Source organism: Phycomyces blakesleeanus (assembly GCF_001638985.1).
Source record: "Phycomyces blakesleeanus NRRL 1555(-) unplaced genomic scaffold PHYBLscaffold_29, whole genome shotgun sequence".
Taxonomy (NCBI): domain Eukaryota; kingdom Fungi; phylum Mucoromycota; class Mucoromycetes; order Mucorales; family Phycomycetaceae; genus Phycomyces; species Phycomyces blakesleeanus.
Genome location: NW_017265162.1, coordinates 254,159 through 274,950, shown reverse-complemented (window position 1 = coordinate 274,950; position 20,792 = coordinate 254,159). Strand labels below are relative to the sequence as shown.

The window sequence follows — 20,792 nt, the reverse complement described above, 5'->3', positions numbered from 1 at the left end:
AAGAATATTAAATAGTCATTCTTTTAATACACATACGAATGTAAATTTACTATTCTAATAATAAAGAATCTTGTTTTCTGTTGTTATTATTTCAGATAATTTAATTTTAGGATATGTCTCAAAAGGGGGTATCTGGAGTGTGGATATTATTTCTAGAAAACAATAAAAACCTTTGTATTATATCATATATATATACATATGTATTGTTTATTTTACTGCAAATTCAACACACACAGAGGTCGAGTAGCCAAAAAGGACTATTATTTATAGATAAAGATATTGGAACTTTCTTTTTAAGAAAAAAAAATATTGAAAGAAACGTATATATTGTGAATGATTTTATAACAAAAAAGTGAAAGTAGCGGAAACATAAGAAAGTTATGTGCTCTTTCATTTTCTTTTGGTAAGGGGTTATCTTATTCTTCTTGGAAGGTTCACATCAATTAAAGTCTAGCACCCTTGGGGAACTGCTTCATGGCCTGACGAACACCAAGATCAGCCATAATCTCCTCACTACCACCCAAAATGGCCTATTAAAGAAGAAGAAAATGACACCAATTTAAGTACATTGTTAAATTATAGGTAAATGAAAAAGAAAATAGAGAAAAAAGAGCACTTACAGCGAACTTGTACGTTCTTTGGAAAGCCTCGATAGATCTACCCATACCAGTACGGGTAATACCACGACCACTAGAATAAAGAACAAAAAAAAATACACAATAAATTGTTTCAAGTAAGCAAAATAATAATTTCTGGTGTTTGTTTTACTCTCAATAGAAATAAAATACAAAGAGAAAAAACGTACCCAAAGATCTGGCATGCATCGTCAGAAACGTTGTGAGCGACACGAGTGCACTGATACTTGAGAAGAGCAATAGGACCAGCCAACTTAACAGATTGTTCAGCATAGGACATATTGCACATCTGGAAAGTAATGTTCTCAAGCCAGTTTTCAACAGCCTCCAATTGTGAAACCTAAATAGCCAACGGGCATTAGTTGTGATCAGAATCAAAACTCTATCTCCTTACACATTCACACTCAGACCAAAAAAGTAAATAAAAGAAGTGTATCACTCACCATGCTAGCCAATTTGTTACGGATGACAGGCTGATCAATAAGACGCTTCCCAAAAACCTTGCGCTGGTTAGCCCACTTGAAGCAGTCCTCGATTACGTCACGAGTACCACCGGTAATAGAGCCGCAAATATACCAACGTTCGTGGTTGAAGTTGTACATAATGACCTGGAAACCCTGACCTTCCTTACCAAGAATATTCTCAACAGGGACCTTGACGTTCTCAAAAGTGATGTAAGAAGTACCAGCAGCAGCAGAGTAAGAAGTCTTAATGGGCTTGGTCTCAATGTTGTCGTCACGCTCGATAAAGAGCATGGTAATGCCCTTCTCGGTACGCACAGCAACACTGAAGTAGTCAGAAAATGTACCGTTGGTGATCCACTTCTTGACACCGTTGACTATTATTATCATTATTCCCTATATTAGTCATATGCTTTCCTTTTTTGTACACTCTACACAGTACAATCCGTACCGATAAAATGCTTTCCGTCGGCAGTGCGGACAGCAGTTGTACGGATTGAGGCGACATCAGAACCAGTGTAGGGTTCAGTGATGGCCAAACAAATACGCTTCTTTCCGGAAAGAACTTCAGGAACAACCTAACAAACACTGTGAGATTTATACTCTGTTTGTACCCTAACACATTTATACATATTCTTTGACTTTTGTCTAGTTTTTTTTTTAAAAAAAGAGAGGTATAATTACCTTTGCCTTCATGGCTGCTGTACCAAAGTTAAGAACAGGAGGTAAACCAATGCTGTAACCAGAAGAGATACCATCAGCAAAACCGGGAGCACCGAGACGGCCAGTCTCCTGGTGAGCAATCAATTCGTGGAAGTAATCAAAGTCCTCGCCCTTGATTCCAGAGGGAAGCTTAAGACCCTTCAACCAGGGACCGGGACCGATCTGGGTTGCAAGGACACCCTCGGAACCCAAGAATTGGTAAATCTCACTGGAGGGGTTCTTACCAGCTTCTTCGCACTGAAGAGCTTCGGCACGGATACCAGAGTAGATATTACGAAGGGCCTTACGGAACTCAGTGTGAGAGTCGCTAATTTGTTTGTTTGTTTTTTAATATAAAGGAGAATAAAATAGTGTAAAGACACACACACACATACAATTGGGATGCATTGTTGTGCTAAAAACTTACTTAAAGTAAGGGCTCTTGAATCCCATCCAGTAGCTAGGCTCAGCATAAGGAACTGCAGAAATATCGCCGGGCTGGGCAATCTTGACCTTTGTCTTTTCACCAGAAATGGTACCGATTCTAAGCTTAGGGGCGTACTTGATCAGGACTTCCTGGCGATGGAGGCCGTAGAAATCGTCTATTGAAATTCCGAAAAGAATTAGTGTGTGCGCGTGTTGTTTTTTTTTTGGTTGTTGGGACACAAATGAGGTTCGATATCTGGATGCTTACCGGTCACATCCTGTCCACCAAACTCGATCAAGAGTTTGGCACCACCGGGGTGCATGTCAGCAAAGGTAGAGACGTTGTAGACTTCAGAGTCGATGATGATCCAGCAATCACCTTCGATGTTGTGTTTGGCGACTTCTTCTCTGGTGAAGGATTTGAGTTCAGGCATATTGTTGGTTTTTAGAGTGGGGGAGATGAATAAAGGGGGGGAAAAGAAAAGAAATGCAGAGTAGAACCAGAGAAGAGAAGAGAAGAGAAAGGTGGAGGTTAACAAGTGTGGAGAAATTGCATGTGAAAAGAATATATTTTTGTCATCATGTACTTCAGATTCTTCAAGCGGAGAATGTGTGGGTGAGAAGATACATAGAATAGCGGAGGATTTTCTGTAGCAAATCTTGTCTTGATATATAAATACTTAATATTTATGTATGTATACTTGAACTTTAGGTACCATAAAATACATATATTTTGTGGTGCTTGAGATGTACCTTGAGGTCTCAAGACTCACTCACTGATTCGGGTTTGGAAGACCCTGGGAAAACAAATGAGTAAGATGGTTCTTTTTCCTTTTCTTTGCCCTTGTCTTGGATCCCTCTACAATAATACAACCCAGCTACTTTGACAAATAAGAATAATAATATTATTATTTGGTTTTTATACGATTTAATTTAGCCTTTAACATAGCATATTTTTAAAGTTGCTCTTGCACAAATTCTATAGCTCACTATATATAAGTATTGAATTTCTCTCTCCTTCTTCTTCTTTAAGTTTTTAAGCTATTTTATTAGTCTCAAGTATTGTAAATGTGGTGTGATATTTTGCTCCGTAAAATAGACAATAATGCTGAATCTTTAATAAATACAGCGAGAAACAAATAAATTAAATAAATCATCTTATTGGGCTTTAATAGATATCGATTAATTGATACCTTTTAAACTTTGTACAGAAATTATTCTTCTATATATATATATATATATATGCACAGTAAACAGAGAAAGATATATTTGGCATTGGAATTGGATTATTGACTCCATGTGTGCCTTTACACTAGTCATCCTACTACTTCTTCTTCATTCATTTCATTTTAATAAGCCAAATCAAAAGAAAGATTGATCATCAAATGGACACTTAATTTTTTTTGGTTTCCATGACATTTTTTGGATTTCTGGGTCGCTTTTGACGATCTATCGATCTATTTAGACCAATGAGAGACTTTGTACATTTGTCTAAAAGAGAGGGCCAAGGAGAGATCACGGCTGGTGGATTGATGAAAAAGATATAGTCATAGCCTAACATCGACTGTCAGTTGACAAGTCACTTCTAAAAAAGAAGAGTCACCTTGTGTGGCATGCGTGGGGAAAGTAGCTCTGATGGCTGCCCTTATTCTTTTCTGTCCCTTTTTTCTCCAAACAGCAAGTTTTCCTAATTTCTTTTTTCCAGCAACAATGGCCACTCTGTATTCAGCTGGATTGGTTTGTTTAATGGCCTTGAGTGTAAAGGCATCATTAACGGTAATTATAGTTGTTCGTATATTAAATATAGAAGAAAGTTCGTCTGTTGTGAGGGATTTTGGAATTTGGTTGGGCGTTTGTTTTGGTATTGATTTTGGAATGAATGTTGAGGTTGCTTTAGGAATAGCTGCCAAAAGACATTTGGTAATGAACATGATTATTACCTTTTTCCAAAAAACAATAAATTCCCCATTTCTTTTCTTTTCTTTTCATTTTTGGGTGTGACGCCTATTTTTTTTTTTGGTCATTTTTTTTAAAACAAATTAAGCAATGAATAGAGCCAATCAGAGACAGGAAATTATATATGGATTTATGTGTAATATTGTGTAATTTGATATCCTGAATGAAATATAATTTGAGTTCTGGCGAATTGAGAGGAATATATCTATACATCAATGTTATATATAACGCATACACATTTTTCTTTATGATTATAGTGGGATCAATAAGTCCCAGAGCTATGGAATGGAGCGTTGCCCGTAACAATATGAAATTTATGCATCTTTTTTTTTGCATCAATATTAGGGGTAACCATTCGTGAATATTCGTCGGTATTCGAAAATAAAGGTGAATTTGTTTTTAAATAAAATGATTGGATAATGGTAATTTCATCTTTTTGAAAAAAATCCACTAGCAATCCTACGTGGCTACTGTTTTTATTTAACTGGACTACACCTTGGGCTTGGTGTCTTTCTCTAATCCTCAGGGCAAAATAATGTGCCCTGAGATTTATACAATATATTCAATTACTATCGCTAAATTTAGACTTGGCCATAAAAAAAACAATAATTGGTCACAAATACACTATATCAATAGCCAGTTATGCAAAAGATTATAAGGAGTTGCTGTCATTACACACTTTATGACGCAATCTTGTTGGATATTTTACTATTTATTAGCCTTCTTACGAGTATGATGTCTTTCTCTTTCTTTCATCTACTCTATATATTACCAGAAAGTGGCTCAAGGTTTGTCCTTTTTTAAAAGCACCAATTAAAGTTACTAAGGCACTTAACCTGATAAAGGGTCGCACCAGAATCAAAGCTACTTACATCTTTCTTCAAAGGTATGTAGACATGTCATGCCGTCCCAGGCAAATATCTTGGTAAGAATGGACACAACTTGTGATCTGGTAGAATCAAAATGACATCCCTCATCAGGGTTAGCGATAAACAATCAGTTCAGTGGGCACATAATATTTTCAACAAGAATAACATTGAGAAAGCAAGTACGATACCGTATTTTCATCAGTTGAAAAAGCGTCGATCAAAATCTGATAAATTTTCTACTGATGCTCATTACCGAATGTTATCCGTCATGGCGAAAACGCTGTAATTAAATGGAGATTAGAACTTTCGGCTACATAGTAAACATCATTGGAAGCAGCGAATTGAACTGTATCTTGGTGGATCTAGTTTGATATATATATATAATGAACAGGGTGGGTAAAGAAAATTGAAATCCTTTGGTGGGGAGGATTGAAGAAGCAGTCAAGAAGATTGCAATAATAATGTATATATTGATGATAAAAAGTATTTTACTGATCAACAGTAAATTTTTGTAATTTTTTTTTTTTTCATTTTTCTTTCTTTTTTGGATGCGAAACACTGTATGTAATAAATAAATAAGTAAAATTATGCACATTATTATAATATAGTATATATAATAACAAGAGATGGTCTTTGAAAAGCTGAATTACTTGGTCTCAATCGATATCTTTAATTCTTTCTATCAAAGGCATATAATCTTTTGTACTATTTTTGACTGATTGACGGACTATTACCATACGTGAGAGAATATGAATATTAAATAATAAATATAGATATATAACATATATAAGATGTACGTTTATATTTGGGTACATATATTTACATATATTTACATATATATACATATATAAACAAGCAAAATTTATTAACCAAAATAAATAATTGATTGTAATTATATAACAATGAAACCCACAAGAAAATAAAAGAAAAAACTTCTTTACACCTGTGGCTGTTGTCTTTTATTTACCTATATATTACAAGGCTACAATGAATCATTATTTTATTTCCAGGACATCTTACTTTGCTACTCTATCAATATTGCTTATATCACCTTGCCCTTGACCTTGACCTTTACGAATCTATAATTTAATTTGAATTTTGGGTAATTCTAAATAAAGCAAGGTAACACAGCGAGAGGCTCCACTAACAAAAGGATAATGTGGTCCCCAATTGAGGGCTGCCTGATCAGTTTCCTTTTTTGAGGGGTGAAGGAGATATAGGCAGAGAGAGCTAGAAAGATATAGTGTGTTTGTGTGTGTGTAAGAGAGAGAGAGAGAGAGAGAAAGAGCTGTAGAGGGGTAAAGTGGCTTCAAGACTAAAAAAAAGAAAGAAGAAAAAAAAAAACTTATTTTAATTTTTTCCACTTTCTTCTTTAACACTCTTATCCTTCTTATTCTTCTCACTCTTACTCTCACTTTTACTCTTACTCTTACTATCTCTTGGTCTTACTATTGCTCTTGCGCTTGCTCTTGCTCTTGCTCTTGCTCTTGTTCTTGCTATTGTCTTTACTTTTACTCTTACTAACTCTTGGTCTTGTTCTTACTCTTACTCCTCACCTTTACCTCCACTTTTACTCTTACTCTTACTCTTACCTTTATTCACACTCTTCATCTTCTTTTTCTTCTTTTCATTCTATTCTTCTTGTTAACTGTAAACTCCGCAACTTTTCTTTATCATGCTATCGTCTTTTGCTCTCCAGCTTCGCCAACAACCAAAGTACCAGAAACAAGAACAGCAAGTAGAAGAAGCACTACACAGACTACCATCTCCACCAACGTCGTCTTGCGGTGACGATCCCCTGACAAATACCAGAGACATCTCAGATAGTCGTAGAGGAAGCCTTCCGACCCATTTTAATGTCATGACCCTCCAACGCTTCTCAACCTCCTTACCTGAGAATTACACAATCGACCATTCGCTGGCCAAGTCACGACCAGAGCCCTTGGAGAAAACATTGGTTTCAACTCCAACCAATACCACAAACACAACTGGGATTAAGATCCGCCAACGAAGACCCTCTGAAGGCTATCGTAAGGCTCGTCTCTCAGCAGAACCAAAGAATTATCAGGCTCATAGGTGCGATGCATGTGGCAAGGTCTACAAACATCTAAACTGTCTAGTAAAACATCGATGGGAGCACTCTGATGAATGGGAGCTCACCAGTAAATTTCTTTTAACCAAACATCAACAAGTACAAATGTTAGAAGCTGCAGCGATTCTTGTCAGTATGGATAACTCTTCCTATAGCCCATTTAAAGATTCATGATATGCAACAACCACCACCACTACCACTACTACCACCACCACCATAACAACAGCAACAGCACCAGCAATCATATACTTACACAATTTCATATTCTCCCACACACACACACACATACACACACACTATCTCTCTCTTTCTCTAGCTTATAACCACACGCCACTCCAAACTCAACAACCCAACATTTCAGTAACCATCTACAACATCAATACACTTGTACACAATCCCTCCATCCGAACATCACTTTGTAATGACCCTTTCATCTCTTGATTTAATGTGTGCATCTCACTATTCCCCCCTCTGTTACAATTTACATAAATCATTTATTTTACACCCCCCTTTTTTTTTACTTTCTTTCTTTGTCTTAAATGTCTTTGTGACCGCAGACTATACCCTTCCCCTCTCTTGTCCCTCTTATTGTACGTTTTATAGTGACTCCCCCCCCACCAAAGTTCGTTTTTCAATTTTATCAAATTCACTTTGGTCTCCGACTAAAATTCGCTTTAACATCACCCAAAGTTCGTTTTTGTTATCATTAAAATTAGCTTTAATGTTATTGAGAGCCTAAAATTGCTTAATGGCCACATTGTCTTCGGCTACATATTTTTTTTTCAATTAAGCCAACTTGTTAATCTCATCTAACGTTTTAGAAGCGAACATCATATAAAGTTCAGTAACAATTCCAGTAAATTTTGAGCTATAAGAAAGGTGGGTTTTAGTCGGAGTTCAAAGTGAGTTGTATAAGATGGAAACGCATTTTAGGGGAAGGTGAAGTTTGTTGTATTCTTTCTCCATTGCAATCAGAATTACTTCTCATGGCAACATTTTCAAAAGACCTTTGACCATCAAGCAAAACAAGATAAAACAAAACAAAAGCTTTAATTGAAAGTTAAAGTAGATACATATTATGAAATACACTTTGTTCATTTTTGCTTTTAATTTCGACTTTTAGATTTCTAAACTATTACAGATTATTCGTTTGATTTGGTTGCCAAAGACCCTGGAGTTACAAGGCGCTGTGAATCGAACAGAATCATAGATGGTTGCAAAGTCCACGAAGAAACATATTATTGCTGGACCAGTCGGATATACCATGGCCAGCTGTTTCGCCGCTTATAACAAGATTAGTACACTTTGACTTTGATAGTTATTTTACCTAGTGTCAATTCGCTTATAGAATATTAGAGCAAAGTCGGCATTCAACATATTTTTTGATATTATACAGCCGCTTTGTCCAAAGATAATGTGAGCTAAAGAGGTCAAAAGAAAAAGGAGTGGAGACGACATATGACAACATCCAGGCTGATAATGCAGAATATAATAAGCAAGATGAATGGAAGACGCTCCTCAAAAGGCTGTACTATATGAACCTGAGGTATACATTACAATGTGTAAAAAAATGAATTCGTACTTATTATTTTAATAATTTGGCCCAAAGAAGCATGATGTGATTTAGTGCGGAAAGCTGGTTAGATGAAGAGAGTATTTACCTCTTGAGCTATGTACCAGAATTAGTCAAGAAGTGCCATCGATAATACCATAAAAGATAAAATACTCTTTTATCCAAATGTGTATAATTATATTTGACTTTGTATGTTAACTTTAGCAATCGAACTAGATACTAAAACAAAAAGGCTAGTATTACTATTATTGAAATAGACCAGCAATAATGAAATACAGACAAGTACAGATATTCTTGATTGTACTGAATTGAATGAGCTCACTGTTATAGCAGAAAAAAAACAACTTTTCGTTGATATCTGTATAATCTTGCAAGTAGAAGCAGTAAAGACTGGAATATAAGACTCATTTCTTTTTAAAACGGACCACATATATGACGGCAATGGTCTTGAGATTATCAGAAAGTTTGAATCCTGCCATAAATCATTTCTTTTTGACAGTTGTATCAAGTTCTCTGTAAAGTACCCGCACAGTCACCATCACAATATTTCTTTCCTACTAGGATAAATTGAACTTGAATATATGACGAGCCAGCTAAAACAAAAGAGAATCGATGATGGAAGACTAAAATATAATGCTGACAGCATTATAAAAATCGATGAGTCCTCTGCATTTGAGATACCCTTGACAGAAGTACCTTCTGGGTTCAATTCCAATGACAAAATGAAGACAAGTTTTTACCACTACAAAACTATGTATGGAATGTTGACCATCATTAAGACACTTTCCTAGCTTTATAATAAGGTTCTCATGGTGTTTTTTCAAAGCTCAAAGTAAATTTTCTGCATACGCGCGGTTAGTAGCTAACTTGAACAAAGCTATACTTAAATGCGTTCTTCGAATGTGCTCGTATGTTATGTAGACAATGCTATTAGACATTGGTCAATGTCAGTAAAGGCCCCTAGGGCTTATATAGTGAGCCAGGAACAAAGAGTTGAGGTTCCAGCAATATTTTCACAAAAATATATAAAGCTACAGCCATTCATCTGTTTTTACAAAACACTTGCTGTAAATCAAATGAAACAAAAAAAATACGATTTAGGAGTTAAGAACTTTAAGGATTAAAATACTTTAAAAAATAGGGTGCGTGTGGGGAAACTTTGAGCTTGCTCGAAGACCTCAAAAAAGACCACAAGGCAACCTTGAGATCAGAGGATATCAGTCGCCTGAGTTTTTCTCATACCATAGATCTGGTTATTATTCGATTAGTAGAAGGAAGTCATGAGAACATCGCTGCAGGCAGGGTCCAATTGGCGTGACAAATAGTCCATGGTTCAAGTTTTTGTTCTTCCTCTACTTTTATAAGTTGAATTTGATAAAATCCAGATCTTTAAAGACATTATCACTAGGAAAAGTACGTCAGATAGCTTTTGTGTCTGTGTGTGTTTTTTTTTGCTCTTTTACTAGTTATATTAATGTTAGGTTCAGTTCTCATCCTTAGTTGAACATACACAGATAAGTAAAATGTACGCCTTTCATAATTTTTCATCACTTCGTTACTCCACATACAGTTTCAAGAAGCTGTGGCGCCTATTTGCTCTATTCTAATGCTCACTAGAGATGACGTTAAATGTGAGAACTCGGACTTAAGGAACACTAAGATTGAGCTAGAAGACTATTTTCTGTTATTGTAATCAGCTTTTTTGTTTTGTTTTCTTAGATGTATGAAGAGACTTTTGAATTAGTTAATGTATACTATAAGAAGAGAAAAAAGTATTATTTTTGTCTGGCAAGGTCTGGTAATGTTTTACGCATTTGTACAAAACATTGACAATATGTAACTCATACGGTCATTTGAAAACGTCCATTTGAATATTTTATAAAGTACCATTCAGCGGACACCTCTCTTTCCTTTACTTCTTTTCTAGTGCATCCAATTTTCCCTCCCACAGCAGGAAATCATTTTCAAAAGACCTTTAACCATCAGACAAAGAAAAGGCTTCGTTTGGAAGGTAAAAATACATATACATTATGAAATACATCCTTTTATTTCTAACATTAACCTATAGTTCTCTGGACTACTACGGAGCCAAGTAATTGAGGTGCTGTGTGGGGTTGTAAAACAGAAAAAAGACGCTAGAAAATATTCGCAAGAACTTGTGTAGGTTGTTTTTTATTTCAAAAAAGATTATAAAATTCGATTCGCTTTACACAGAATTAACTACTGGTGCTTATACGTTTTTTCTTATTTATGTTACAGTATGTGCTAAAGTGATAATTATTAATATGAATCATCTTCCAGGAGTATTAGGCTTTTGGAAAGTCCTGTTGATCTGATTCTTCTCCAGTCAGATCAGCAATAGAGTTTGGGTAAAGAAGAGCATTTATGTTATCGGTTGTATTTAATATTCTAACCCAGATACAGGTAACTTTTCTGGATTGTGATTAAACATATTTGTAGTCTATCAATGAAGTATTACTACAGTGAGAGAAATCTGCAGATAGAATATGTGTAATCGTGTATTCTAGATGATATTGATAAAAATAAATAACATTCAATTATGTGAATAATGATCTGTGCACAGAATAATATCATAAAGACAGATCCGTTTGACTGGAATAGCTGAGGATAAATAATTTATCCTTCAGTCATACTCTCAGATTCAGCAGTAATCAATACTCATTTAGAACATGGACTAGCACCAACTATTTAGTTGGCTTGATTCCCAAAGACCCCGGAGTTGCAAGGCGTTGTGCATCTAACAAAAGCATAGTGGGTTGCGGAAACCATAAAGAAGCATATTATTGCTGGATCGGTTACATATACCATGGCCAACTGTTTGGTCGCTTATAACAAGGCTAGCACACTTTGTCTTTGGCAGCAATTTTAACTAATATTAATTTATTTTACAGAATATTAGAGCAAAGTCGACATTCAACATATTTTTCAATAACCATGCAGCCGCCTTGCCCAAGAGGAATGTGAGCTATAGAGTTCAAAAGAAAAAGAAGTGAAAACGACAGATGGCAGTGGCCAGGCTGGAGGACAGGTTGTTATATAATACATTAACTTGGATCCAAATCCCCTTCTTTGCACCCAAGGTTTGCTAGAACTGTTACTGAACACCAGAATAAGTGAGGCTAATGAAAGCGTCAATAGAGATATTTCATAACATTGCTTAGAATTCTGTTGAGATTTTTTTAAAAAAAAATGCTTTAATAAAGAACCACTCTGATGAGCAGCCATTAAGCAAATTAGGCTTTCAATAAGATTAAAGCTAATTTGGTAAATTGAAAAATGAACTTTGGGGGGAGGAGCTACTGTATTTTAGATGACGCGTCAATAAAGACCGCTTCATTCATTTGCTTTTTATTTTTCTGCTCAAAGAGAATAAGTGGGTTGGCGTATTATAGATTCACTCCGCTACTTTTCCTCTCCCCCCCCCCCCCCCCCCCCAACTCCTCCCCTCTCTCCCTCTTTCTCCCCCCTCCTTCCTCCCCTTCTTTGCTAATGGCATCATCTTCTAAACCATCCAGCAGTTCTGCTAAATTAGCAGATTATCTCTGGGAGACACCTCTACTCTATAATTGTGTGCTTTCTCAGGACGCAAAACATGACATTATTGAACGATTGTACGAAGCGCTCTGGAATGGAGACGAAAATATCAGACAGCAATACTACTTTGCCACAAAAGAAAGTCTAGAAGCTGCATCCAAGAGACAATCATTACAAAAAGATGGAAAAGAACCAAACTCTGTACACAGCTCGGCATGGCATACAAACAGTGTCCTACCACCCCAAGACATGTCAAGTCAACGCGGTCGACAATGCGGTCATGTTTTTCGTAAAGGAGAACCTGTCTATCGTTGCAGGTAAATTAAACCAACTACATCATCAGAATCAGCATCTTCAGCAGTAAAGTATAATAAAAAGCTACAAGTACAACTATAATTACAATCCATACTTGAGAATCTCCCATTCAAAGCAGTATTCTATTTTCAGGAACTGCGGTCTGGATGACACTTGCGTCTTTTGCTCACAATGTTTCCATGCTACAGACCATGATGGTCATGACGTTCTTTTCTCAGTCAGTCCTGGCTCCGGTGGATGTTGCGATTGCGGTGACCCAGAAGCCTGGAAGACACCTCTGCAATGCAGAATCCACTCTCCAGATGCTGCCGCGGCTGCAGCTGCTGTGGCAGAAATATCGTCTGGCAGAGCGTTTGTCCCACCTGAAGTAATAAAACACATGCAACAGACATTCACCACCGTTCTCGACTTTATGCTTGACTGTTTTGCTCTTGCTCCTGAAGAGGTCGCCCTGCCTTCATCTACAGAAGCCCTGATCAAAGAGAGCAGACGTCAGCGTAACGTATTACAGCACATTGGCATTCCATCCCATTATTTAAAAAACCCGGTCGGAAGATCAAATACCGACAATCTGATGGAAACAGAACCCTCAAGCGGCGCTACCGGTTGCATAGAAGAAGAAGATGTAGATGTAGATATGGACAAATGCAGTGGAGATATGTCTGATCTGCACACAAAAATAGGTGGTAGTATTGGATCACACTCAAAGACTGAAAATGAAGAAGATGAAGAAGACGACGAGGATAATCAACTCTATGCCTGTATTGCGTGGAACGATGAAGCCCATGCATTTTCACACGTATTAGAGTGCATCCAATCAGCTACTGGATGTGATTGGGAAAAAGCCAAACACATTATAGACGTGATTCATGTTCATGTAAGGTATCAACTTCCCCACCCTTCTTTTTTTTCTTTAAGAAAAAAGAAAAGAGGAATTGTATTGTATTCTATTTTGTTTTTTTTTAAAAAAAACTCTTACTAAGCAAGTAGTATTATTCAGGGTCGAGAAATCATCGCTACATCCCACAATATTGATGAGCTGCGTAAAGTGGCTGCTCCCCTGGCAGCAATAAATTTTGGCGTAACAATCCGCCCTGCCCAAGAAACATTCAGAGAACAAGTGTGTGGTTTGCTTGTAGATTGGCTAAAGGAACTAGTCAATGGACAGACACGTTTCTTTAATAGTATCGAGTACGGCGATGGCGTTATCCGCAGTGTGCTGTGCGAGACATTGTGCGGAGAGTGGGAATTGCGTCTCCCACTAGCCCTGCTGACTACTGAAACAAGGAACGAAAGAGCCTCCTCGGAAGCAGAAGAAGACGAAGACGAGATAAAACACGAAAGAGGAGAAATAGGAATTGGTCAAACGAGCGAGACGGAGGATGTGGAAATGTTTGATCCTGACAGCCGCTCATCATCTCGACCAATCAAAATAAACTCACCTCAATCTCTCGACACAAGTCCGATTATCTACAGAAATCAGTGCGATGTAGCAAGTATCGACTGGGAACCAGCTGCGATGGTCAAAGAATATCAGCAGCTTAAAGAAGAGGAAGAAAGGTACGGCGATATGCTTGATGCAAAGGGTACTGCCAAAAAACCGTTGAGCGATTCTGCGGCAGGCAAAAGAGTCATCCGTGACTCAAAAGATGCAGTTCGTCTTGGATTACATATGCAAAAAGAATTTGAAGAAAAGTTGAGACTGGATTATTTGATGCTCTATGACCTCAAACTATGGAAAGAAGTTCGTATATCACTGAGAGAGCTGTATATTTCAACCCTTGCTTCAAGTACAGTTTACAAAAAGGTTCTTGGTAAATATAATTGAAGCCTTTCATAAGGCATGTTTGAGAAATGTGGCATTTGACTAATTTTTTGTATTCTAAAAAAAATCATACACACATATATACAGGAAGAAGACTTGCCAGAAATTATGCTCGTTTGGCAGAATCTTTCTTACTCAAAGATCGTGAACCTGAAAATTCTATAATATTATTCTCTGTCCAACTCCTAACCGTACCAACAGTTTCGGACTTACTTGTGAACGAATATTACTTCTTTGGAATCATATGCTCCACCCTCGCTGCATTTTTCTTGACAGATCACTTGCGACTTCTCCTTCCATCTCAGAGACTACGCCTTCCTACAAGAATCAACTGCGAATCTCGTGCATTTAGAACCAGACGCTATTTCAACGCCTTCCATGACTTGCGCTACATTATGAATGTGGACATGATCAAGCAAGTTCTTGCTATGGATCCCATATACCTGCGCCAATACCTTGATCTCATCAGCCTATTCCAGGGAATGAATGCCCAAACCTGCCAGAAAGACACTCATGTGGAGTACGAGTCTGAAATATGGGTTAATGCATTTAATGTAACTCTTCAGATCGCCAAATGTTGCCGCCAGTTCTCAGACTGCTTTTCAATGCTTCCGACCAATACTCTCCAAGAAAAAGTTGACACAGCCAGAGCACTCGTGCATGCCATAACACGAGTCCTAAAACAAATTGAGGAGTGGAGAGCAGACGACAGTGACGATCCGATGGAGCCATCATCAAAACAGCCCAACTCGCAGCCCAGTATTAGTGGCACTGCAAAACAGGTTTTCCATGAGATTTTGTTACCCCACATGCCACCCTTTGCGGTCATCAAGTATTCTGTCTGCAAAGATCCAGTTTCTTTCCACCATCCTTTGCACTGGTTGCTGGCTGGTCTTTTGGAGTATGCATCGCTTTTGAGTGATGACGTCTTGAGAGAAGCAGGCTGGACAGGTGGTTTCCTCCAGGTTATTACTTTGTACAACACTGTATTTGAAGATGGAAATGACACAACCGATGTCTTGTTACCCATTCTTGACTTCCCCATTCGCACAGTTGTCTTTTCGTCACAGATCAGAGCAGGTGTGTGGGTACGAAACGGTTATGGAATCAGAAACCAGGCAAGTACTTTTTTTTAAAAAAAAATCAAAATTTTCCATCGATTTTCTAATACTTTAAAAAATAATACACATACACGTAAAATATTAGGCTCATCATTATCGAGACATTTCGTTGCGTGAGAACACATATGACGCCGATGTATTCCTTCTTCAACTTGGATTTGTCACCATAGACCCTAGTCGCTTCCTAGCAACTCTTATGGATCGTTTTGACCTCGTGTCCTGGTTCATGGGTACCACCAAGCACGAGAACTACGATCCTTCTCAAACAGTGTTTATGGCCGAAGAGATCCTCAACTTACTTGTGGTCTGTGTCTGCGAGAGAGCCAATGTAACAGGCATGTCTATTCAAGGCAAGATCCGCCGTGAGATTATCCATAATCTCTGCCTTGAACCGGCTGCTTACTCAGAATTGACCAAGCGTATTCCCGAACGACTAAGCGAACATCCAGACTTTGATCACATCTTGTCTTCGGTTGCAAACTTCAAGTCCCCGATGGGTGTGAATGATCATGGACGCTATGAACTCCAGACAGAGTGGTTCTCTGAAGTCGACACTTACTTCTGGCACTACAGCCGCAACAACCGAGAAGAAGCCGAGGCTGTTCTAAAGAACCGCTGGAAAAAGGCAAACCCCAAGAAACCAGAAGAAGAGTTCTTTATCCTCCCAAAGACAGATTTCATTGGCTCTGGGCCATTCAAGTACATCGGTGCGTTCTTACACACACCCGTCTTTAACCAGATGATCACATATGCTTTGTGGAACGTACGAATGAGCAAGAACCACAAGAGCGACACCATCCTCGACCAGACACTTCATCTCATTCTGCTGGCTCTTACAGACAAGAACAGTGTCGAAGCTGAAGAGTGCGACGGGTTCTATCGCTATGTGTGCGAAACAAGCTACCCATTAACCAGCGCAAGTCACTCGCAGGAACACACCTTGTTTGAGGTCATGACTATATTCAGGGATGAAGAGCTGTACAGCGAAGTACATGGTCGCTTTGACTGGATCTTTGACCGTCTTGAGAACTGTGGCTGTAAAAAGACAAGCGAGATCGTCAATGCCTGGAAGTACAGTCGTCTTGCTCGTCTGCAACAAAAGGAAGAAGCTGCCGAAGGTTCTGTTGTCGAATTATCTGACATAGAGAAGAAAAAAGCTGCGGCAAAAGAACGTCAGATGAAGATTATGGCCCAGTTTGCCCAAGCCCAGTCGCAGTTTATGGAAAAGAACGAAGGACTGTATGAAGATGAGCTTGATGATGCTGAGGAAGGCGATGGTCTTGAAGACGCTTCTACTGAAAACCCAGATGAAATCCATCGGTTCTGCTCTTATCCGTCTGGTACATGTATCTTGTGCCAGGAAGATGTCAACGAACGATCGCCTCCTTATGGTATCCTTGGCCTAATCCAGGCCTCGAATATCCTTCGTGAGGCTCCGATGGACAGTACAGAGCTGTTTGAGGATATTCAAACCATGGGGCCTAGTTTGGATGTCGAATGGCCAGACCGTCAGATTTTGCCTGAAAACCACAATGGCGTAGTCGGATTCCCAGCACAGAACCACAAGACCGGACTTTACACATCTACCTGCGGGCACTTGATGCACATCAAATGTTTTGAGGCCTACTGCTCCTCCATTGATTCTCGTCATGTGGCCCAGATGACACGTAACCACCCAGAAAACAGATCTCGTAAAGAGTTTATGTGCCCACTCTGCAAATCTCTCGGAAACACCCTCTTTCCGGTATTTACAAAGGGCAAAAAGGAATCATACCCGGGTGTGCTGGTCAAGACAGACAATGCTTCGTACACAAAGTTCTTACAGACTGGCGTTCAATCAGCAGCAGAAAAAATGAAGCAGATGCTTGGTCCTCATCGAGCCAACTTTGGGCCGAGACGTAGAAGCAGTGGGGCCAGCAAACTCAAGGACGCCATTGCTACCTGGGTCCCTTCTTTGCGGACCACACCAGGTGGGCAGGCTGTGGTGAGTGATGACTGGATAAGCAGACGCCCGACAGGATTCCCGTCTTCATTGTCACTCGAGCCATCCTTGACGATGCAACAGGACGATTCGGTGATGCATTACTCTGACCGTACCACGGCCCACTCTCCTACAGAAGGACGTCTTGGAGTATTTGATGAAGATGTGCTCTACCTTTCAGCAATATCGTCGATTCCTGCAATCAAGAAATCTTATGGCCGACTGTTTGATGTGACAACAATTACGTTTCGCGAGATAGCTGGTGATGAGATTATTAAGGAGATGTCGACGCCAATCAAGAATGTTGATCTGCTGTGGGCAATGTTAGGATACACGATTATGGGAGTTGAGATAGCTGCGCGTGGGTCTGCTAAGCCAAAAACCCAAGACAATCCAGAGGTTATACCTACAGGAACCTTGTTTGATCAGATACCATCGCAGACCCAAATTTTGCTGCGTGTTTTGAGCGACACGGTAATTGCATACACGAGTCTGATGTCCCAACAGGACTCTAGCATTACTTCTTCAAGTATCAGCCCTGGGCTCAGTCCTACTATGATGAAGATCCATGTTCTGGCTCTCGGTCGCCTTCGACAGATTTTCCCTAACATCAGTCTGGATGACTTGGCCAATGTGATTGGGCCCAATCAGGAAAAGATTATTATCTATGACAATACACCACTGCTGGAAGACGATCCGTTTATGATTCTTTCTGAGCTTTCGTTGCACATGGCTTCTACTACTAAATCTGACATCTATCCATTTGTGCGTACCTTGTTCCTCGCCGAGATTACAAAGGTTACGATTGCGCTTCTCAGAAACCAGCACGATCAGATGTGCACGGATTCACTAGACTATCAGAACGTTCTAGATGGCGAAGGAAACACTAGAGGAAAGATACCGGTCAATGTATCTCAGGAGGATTGCGTGGCTGCTAGTGAGTTTGCATTTTCAGTTATGGAGAAGATGCAGTACAGTAGTGATGATGCGGCATTGCTGTTCAGAAACTATGGTCAGGAGCGGTTCTGCAGCCACCTCCAAGGATTTATTTTGCCGTTCCTTCGTCGGGCGTTGGTTCTGATGATTGTTCGGTTTGGATTGATTGTACCTCCTTTGAGTGATGATGATGATGATTTTGCTGGTAATAGTGGTAACACTGGACACCGTCGATCTGAACTGAGTCGCCTGTTGGATATTCTCAAGCTACCAAACTTTGAGACCATGCTTCAGCGTACACCAGAACATGAGCATTTGATTTCAGCGTGGTGCAAGCAACACATCAAGGAATCGCAGCGTCGATGGGAGATTGAGGTCGGAAGTTCGGAAAATGCACCAGCACTTCCTGCGATGGTTCGACTTGACATGCCAACCCCGTTGTACCTTGTAGCACTTCCTCGTAGATTGGATCAGCTATTTGATGAGAGTATGCGACGTGTTTGCAATAAGTGTGGCACGGTCCCTACCGATCCTGCCTTGTGTCTGTTCTGTGGAACGTTTGTGTGCGCACAGAGTTTCTGCTGTTCTGAAGAGGAGGAAGGTGAATGTAATTTACACACTCTAGAGTAAGTACCTAATTTATATTACTATTACTATTAAGATAACTGTAGAGCTATATGAGTGTTGATATTTATGATTAATTTATTTATATTTTAGATGTGGAGGCGATATTGGTGTATTTTTGTCTGTCAAGAGATGTGTGTTGATTCTTTTGCACAATGGCAATGGATGGTTTATTGATGCCCCGTATCTTGATTCTCATGGTGAGGTTGACCAAGGACTGAGGTAAGAATAACTGAATGGAATGAATGGTCAAATAAGAACAAGTCGACTTACCGAAATATTCTTATGTAATTTAGACGCGGTAAACCTCAATACTTGAATACCAAGCGCTATTCTGAGATTCGTAAATTGTGGTTACAGCATACTATTCCTGTCTATATTGCTAGACAGATTGAAGCCAACTATGATATTGGTGGTTGGACAACCATGTAAAACTAGCTATCTTCTTTGGTTTGATTTGATTTCTGTTACTCTTTCTTTCTTGGTCGAGATGAGACCACATATGTTCCCTTTAGTTTTCTTCTTATTCTTATCCTTTATTATTTTTATAACATGTAACTTTGTGATGTTTTCTTTTTATTTTTCTTCTTCTTTTTGTTTTCTTTACTGTTTTGTTTATATTTAAATGTATACAGACAGGAAGTCAGTCAGTCAATCAGTCAGATAAAACACAATCAACATGGCACTATTTGCTTACTAAATTAGACATTTTACAAGCAGAATGTATGGATATCTACTTACTTGGCAAATCTATGCAGGGACTATAAGTTTATTTTCTATTGGTTGAGTCCTGTGAATTCAGGTGGTTTGTTAAAAAAAAAACAAAGAAACCTAAAATACATCACTAAATGCTCGGACTGTTGCCTCTAACAACCATTTGCATGAATTTTGAAACACACACACACACAGAAAGAGAGGCACTTTATGATTTAAATTATTTGGTTTGGTAAATTAATCAAGTCATCATCATTTTAACACTACTCATTACTTGTACTGTATCTGTAGTGCACTTTGGTATGGTGTGTATGTATATATAACATCTAGTTTTTTCTTCTAAGCCTGAAATAATAAAAAATAACTGTATCCAATTTCCTGGATTCGGAAAACCGGACCAAAAAAGAACAATTTTTAATGATAATACCAATACTTATAAGGAACAGACCAAAACAAACAACCAAAACCAAAAATAAAGTGAAAATTATATATATATATATATATATGTATGAATAAATGAAACAGAATAATATTCACCCCCCCCCCCCCCCCCAGAATTAACCTTGAATTATTATTTTTTGGTTATTTTCTTCTTGTGTGGAATGAACCTTATATTTTACACCTACATTTTTGTTGTTGCTTCTGCTGCTGTTTCTGACAGTTTACTTGCTTTGTTTTTACAGATAGTTTTTAAACTGTATAGGGCTTGAAAATAAATGAAATCATTAACAATAAAATGATAGAGGAAAAAAGGATTCAATTGGAAATCGTGTATATAAATATATCTTTTGCTCCTCTGTTTCTCATCTGTTTATATATATATACATATATATATATATATATAAAAGAAGTATCCGGAGATCAGCTTTAATAAAGGAACCATAATTATTTCTTTTTTTTTTATTATATTTTATTTTATAAAAAAAAATTATTCAAAACAGAAATAAAATGTGCTACAAAAAAAACTATATATAGGGTGTGTACAATTTTTATTTTTATAAGAATAT

The 20,792-nt window shown here is 38.3% G+C and overlaps 5 protein-coding genes across 5 annotated transcripts; 3 read left to right on the top strand and 2 right to left on the bottom strand.

Moving 5' to 3' along the window:
• Window positions 1-189: 189 nt before the first annotated feature.
• On the bottom strand, window positions 190-2,715 carry PHYBLDRAFT_183521 (hypothetical protein). The gene is made up of 8 exons (XM_018438785.1): window positions 2,493-2,715; window positions 2,226-2,400; window positions 1,781-2,126; window positions 1,548-1,674; window positions 1,079-1,473; window positions 806-975; window positions 621-690; window positions 190-530 (listed from the first exon to the last, which is right to left on the bottom strand). The coding sequence occupies exons 1-8, from the start codon at window positions 2,656-2,658 to the stop codon at window positions 444-446; spliced, it is 1,536 nt and encodes a 511-aa protein (XP_018285518.1). The 5' UTR covers window positions 2,659-2,715; the 3' UTR covers window positions 190-443.
• A 564-nt stretch (window positions 2,716-3,279) lies between these two features.
• Window positions 3,280-4,155, bottom strand: PHYBLDRAFT_174173 (hypothetical protein; the record flags this gene model as incomplete). Its single annotated transcript, XM_018437205.1, has 2 exons — window positions 3,280-3,338; window positions 3,828-4,155. 2 exons carry the CDS (start codon window positions 4,153-4,155, stop codon window positions 3,280-3,282), a joined length of 387 nt encoding a protein of 128 aa, XP_018285517.1.
• A 926-nt stretch (window positions 4,156-5,081) lies between these two features.
• PHYBLDRAFT_151386 (C2H2-type zinc finger transcription factor) lies at window positions 5,082-7,315 on the top strand (the record flags this gene model as incomplete). The annotated part of the gene is made up of 2 exons (XM_018432674.1): window positions 5,082-5,105; window positions 6,749-7,315. 2 exons carry the CDS (start codon window positions 5,082-5,084, stop codon window positions 7,313-7,315), a joined length of 591 nt encoding a protein of 196 aa, XP_018285516.1.
• A 2,286-nt stretch (window positions 7,316-9,601) lies between these two features.
• PHYBLDRAFT_174171 (hypothetical protein) lies at window positions 9,602-11,728 on the top strand (the record flags this gene model as incomplete). Its single annotated transcript, XM_018437204.1, has 7 exons — window positions 9,602-9,688; window positions 9,856-10,017; window positions 10,434-10,512; window positions 10,642-10,725; window positions 10,783-10,806; window positions 10,929-10,972; window positions 11,627-11,728. 7 exons carry the CDS (start codon window positions 9,602-9,604, stop codon window positions 11,726-11,728), a joined length of 582 nt encoding a protein of 193 aa, XP_018285515.1.
• Window positions 11,729-12,224: 496 nt separating this feature from the next.
• PHYBLDRAFT_183520 (hypothetical protein) lies at window positions 12,225-19,755 on the top strand (the record flags this gene model as incomplete). Its single annotated transcript, XM_018438784.1, has 7 exons — window positions 12,225-12,586; window positions 12,717-13,461; window positions 13,585-14,398; window positions 14,497-15,497; window positions 15,616-19,073; window positions 19,165-19,293; window positions 19,368-19,755. The coding sequence occupies 7 exons, from the start codon at window positions 12,225-12,227 to the stop codon at window positions 19,501-19,503; spliced, it is 6,645 nt and encodes a 2,214-aa protein (XP_018285514.1). The 3' UTR covers window positions 19,504-19,755.
• Between the last annotated feature and the right edge of the window lie 1,037 nt (window positions 19,756-20,792).

Coding starts and splice junctions, on each gene's coding strand:
- PHYBLDRAFT_183521 (XM_018438785.1), bottom strand. CDS start 2,658: ATGCCTGAACTCAAATCCTTCACCAGAGAAGAAGTCGCCAAACACAAC. Junction 2,401..2,492: donor TGGTGGACAGGATGTGACCG/GTAAGCATCCAG, acceptor GAATTTCAATAG/ACGATTTCTACGGCCTCCAT. Junction 531..620: donor AAAGAACGTACAAGTTCGCT/GTAAGTGCTCTT, acceptor CTTCTTTAATAG/GCCATTTTGGGTGGTAGTGA.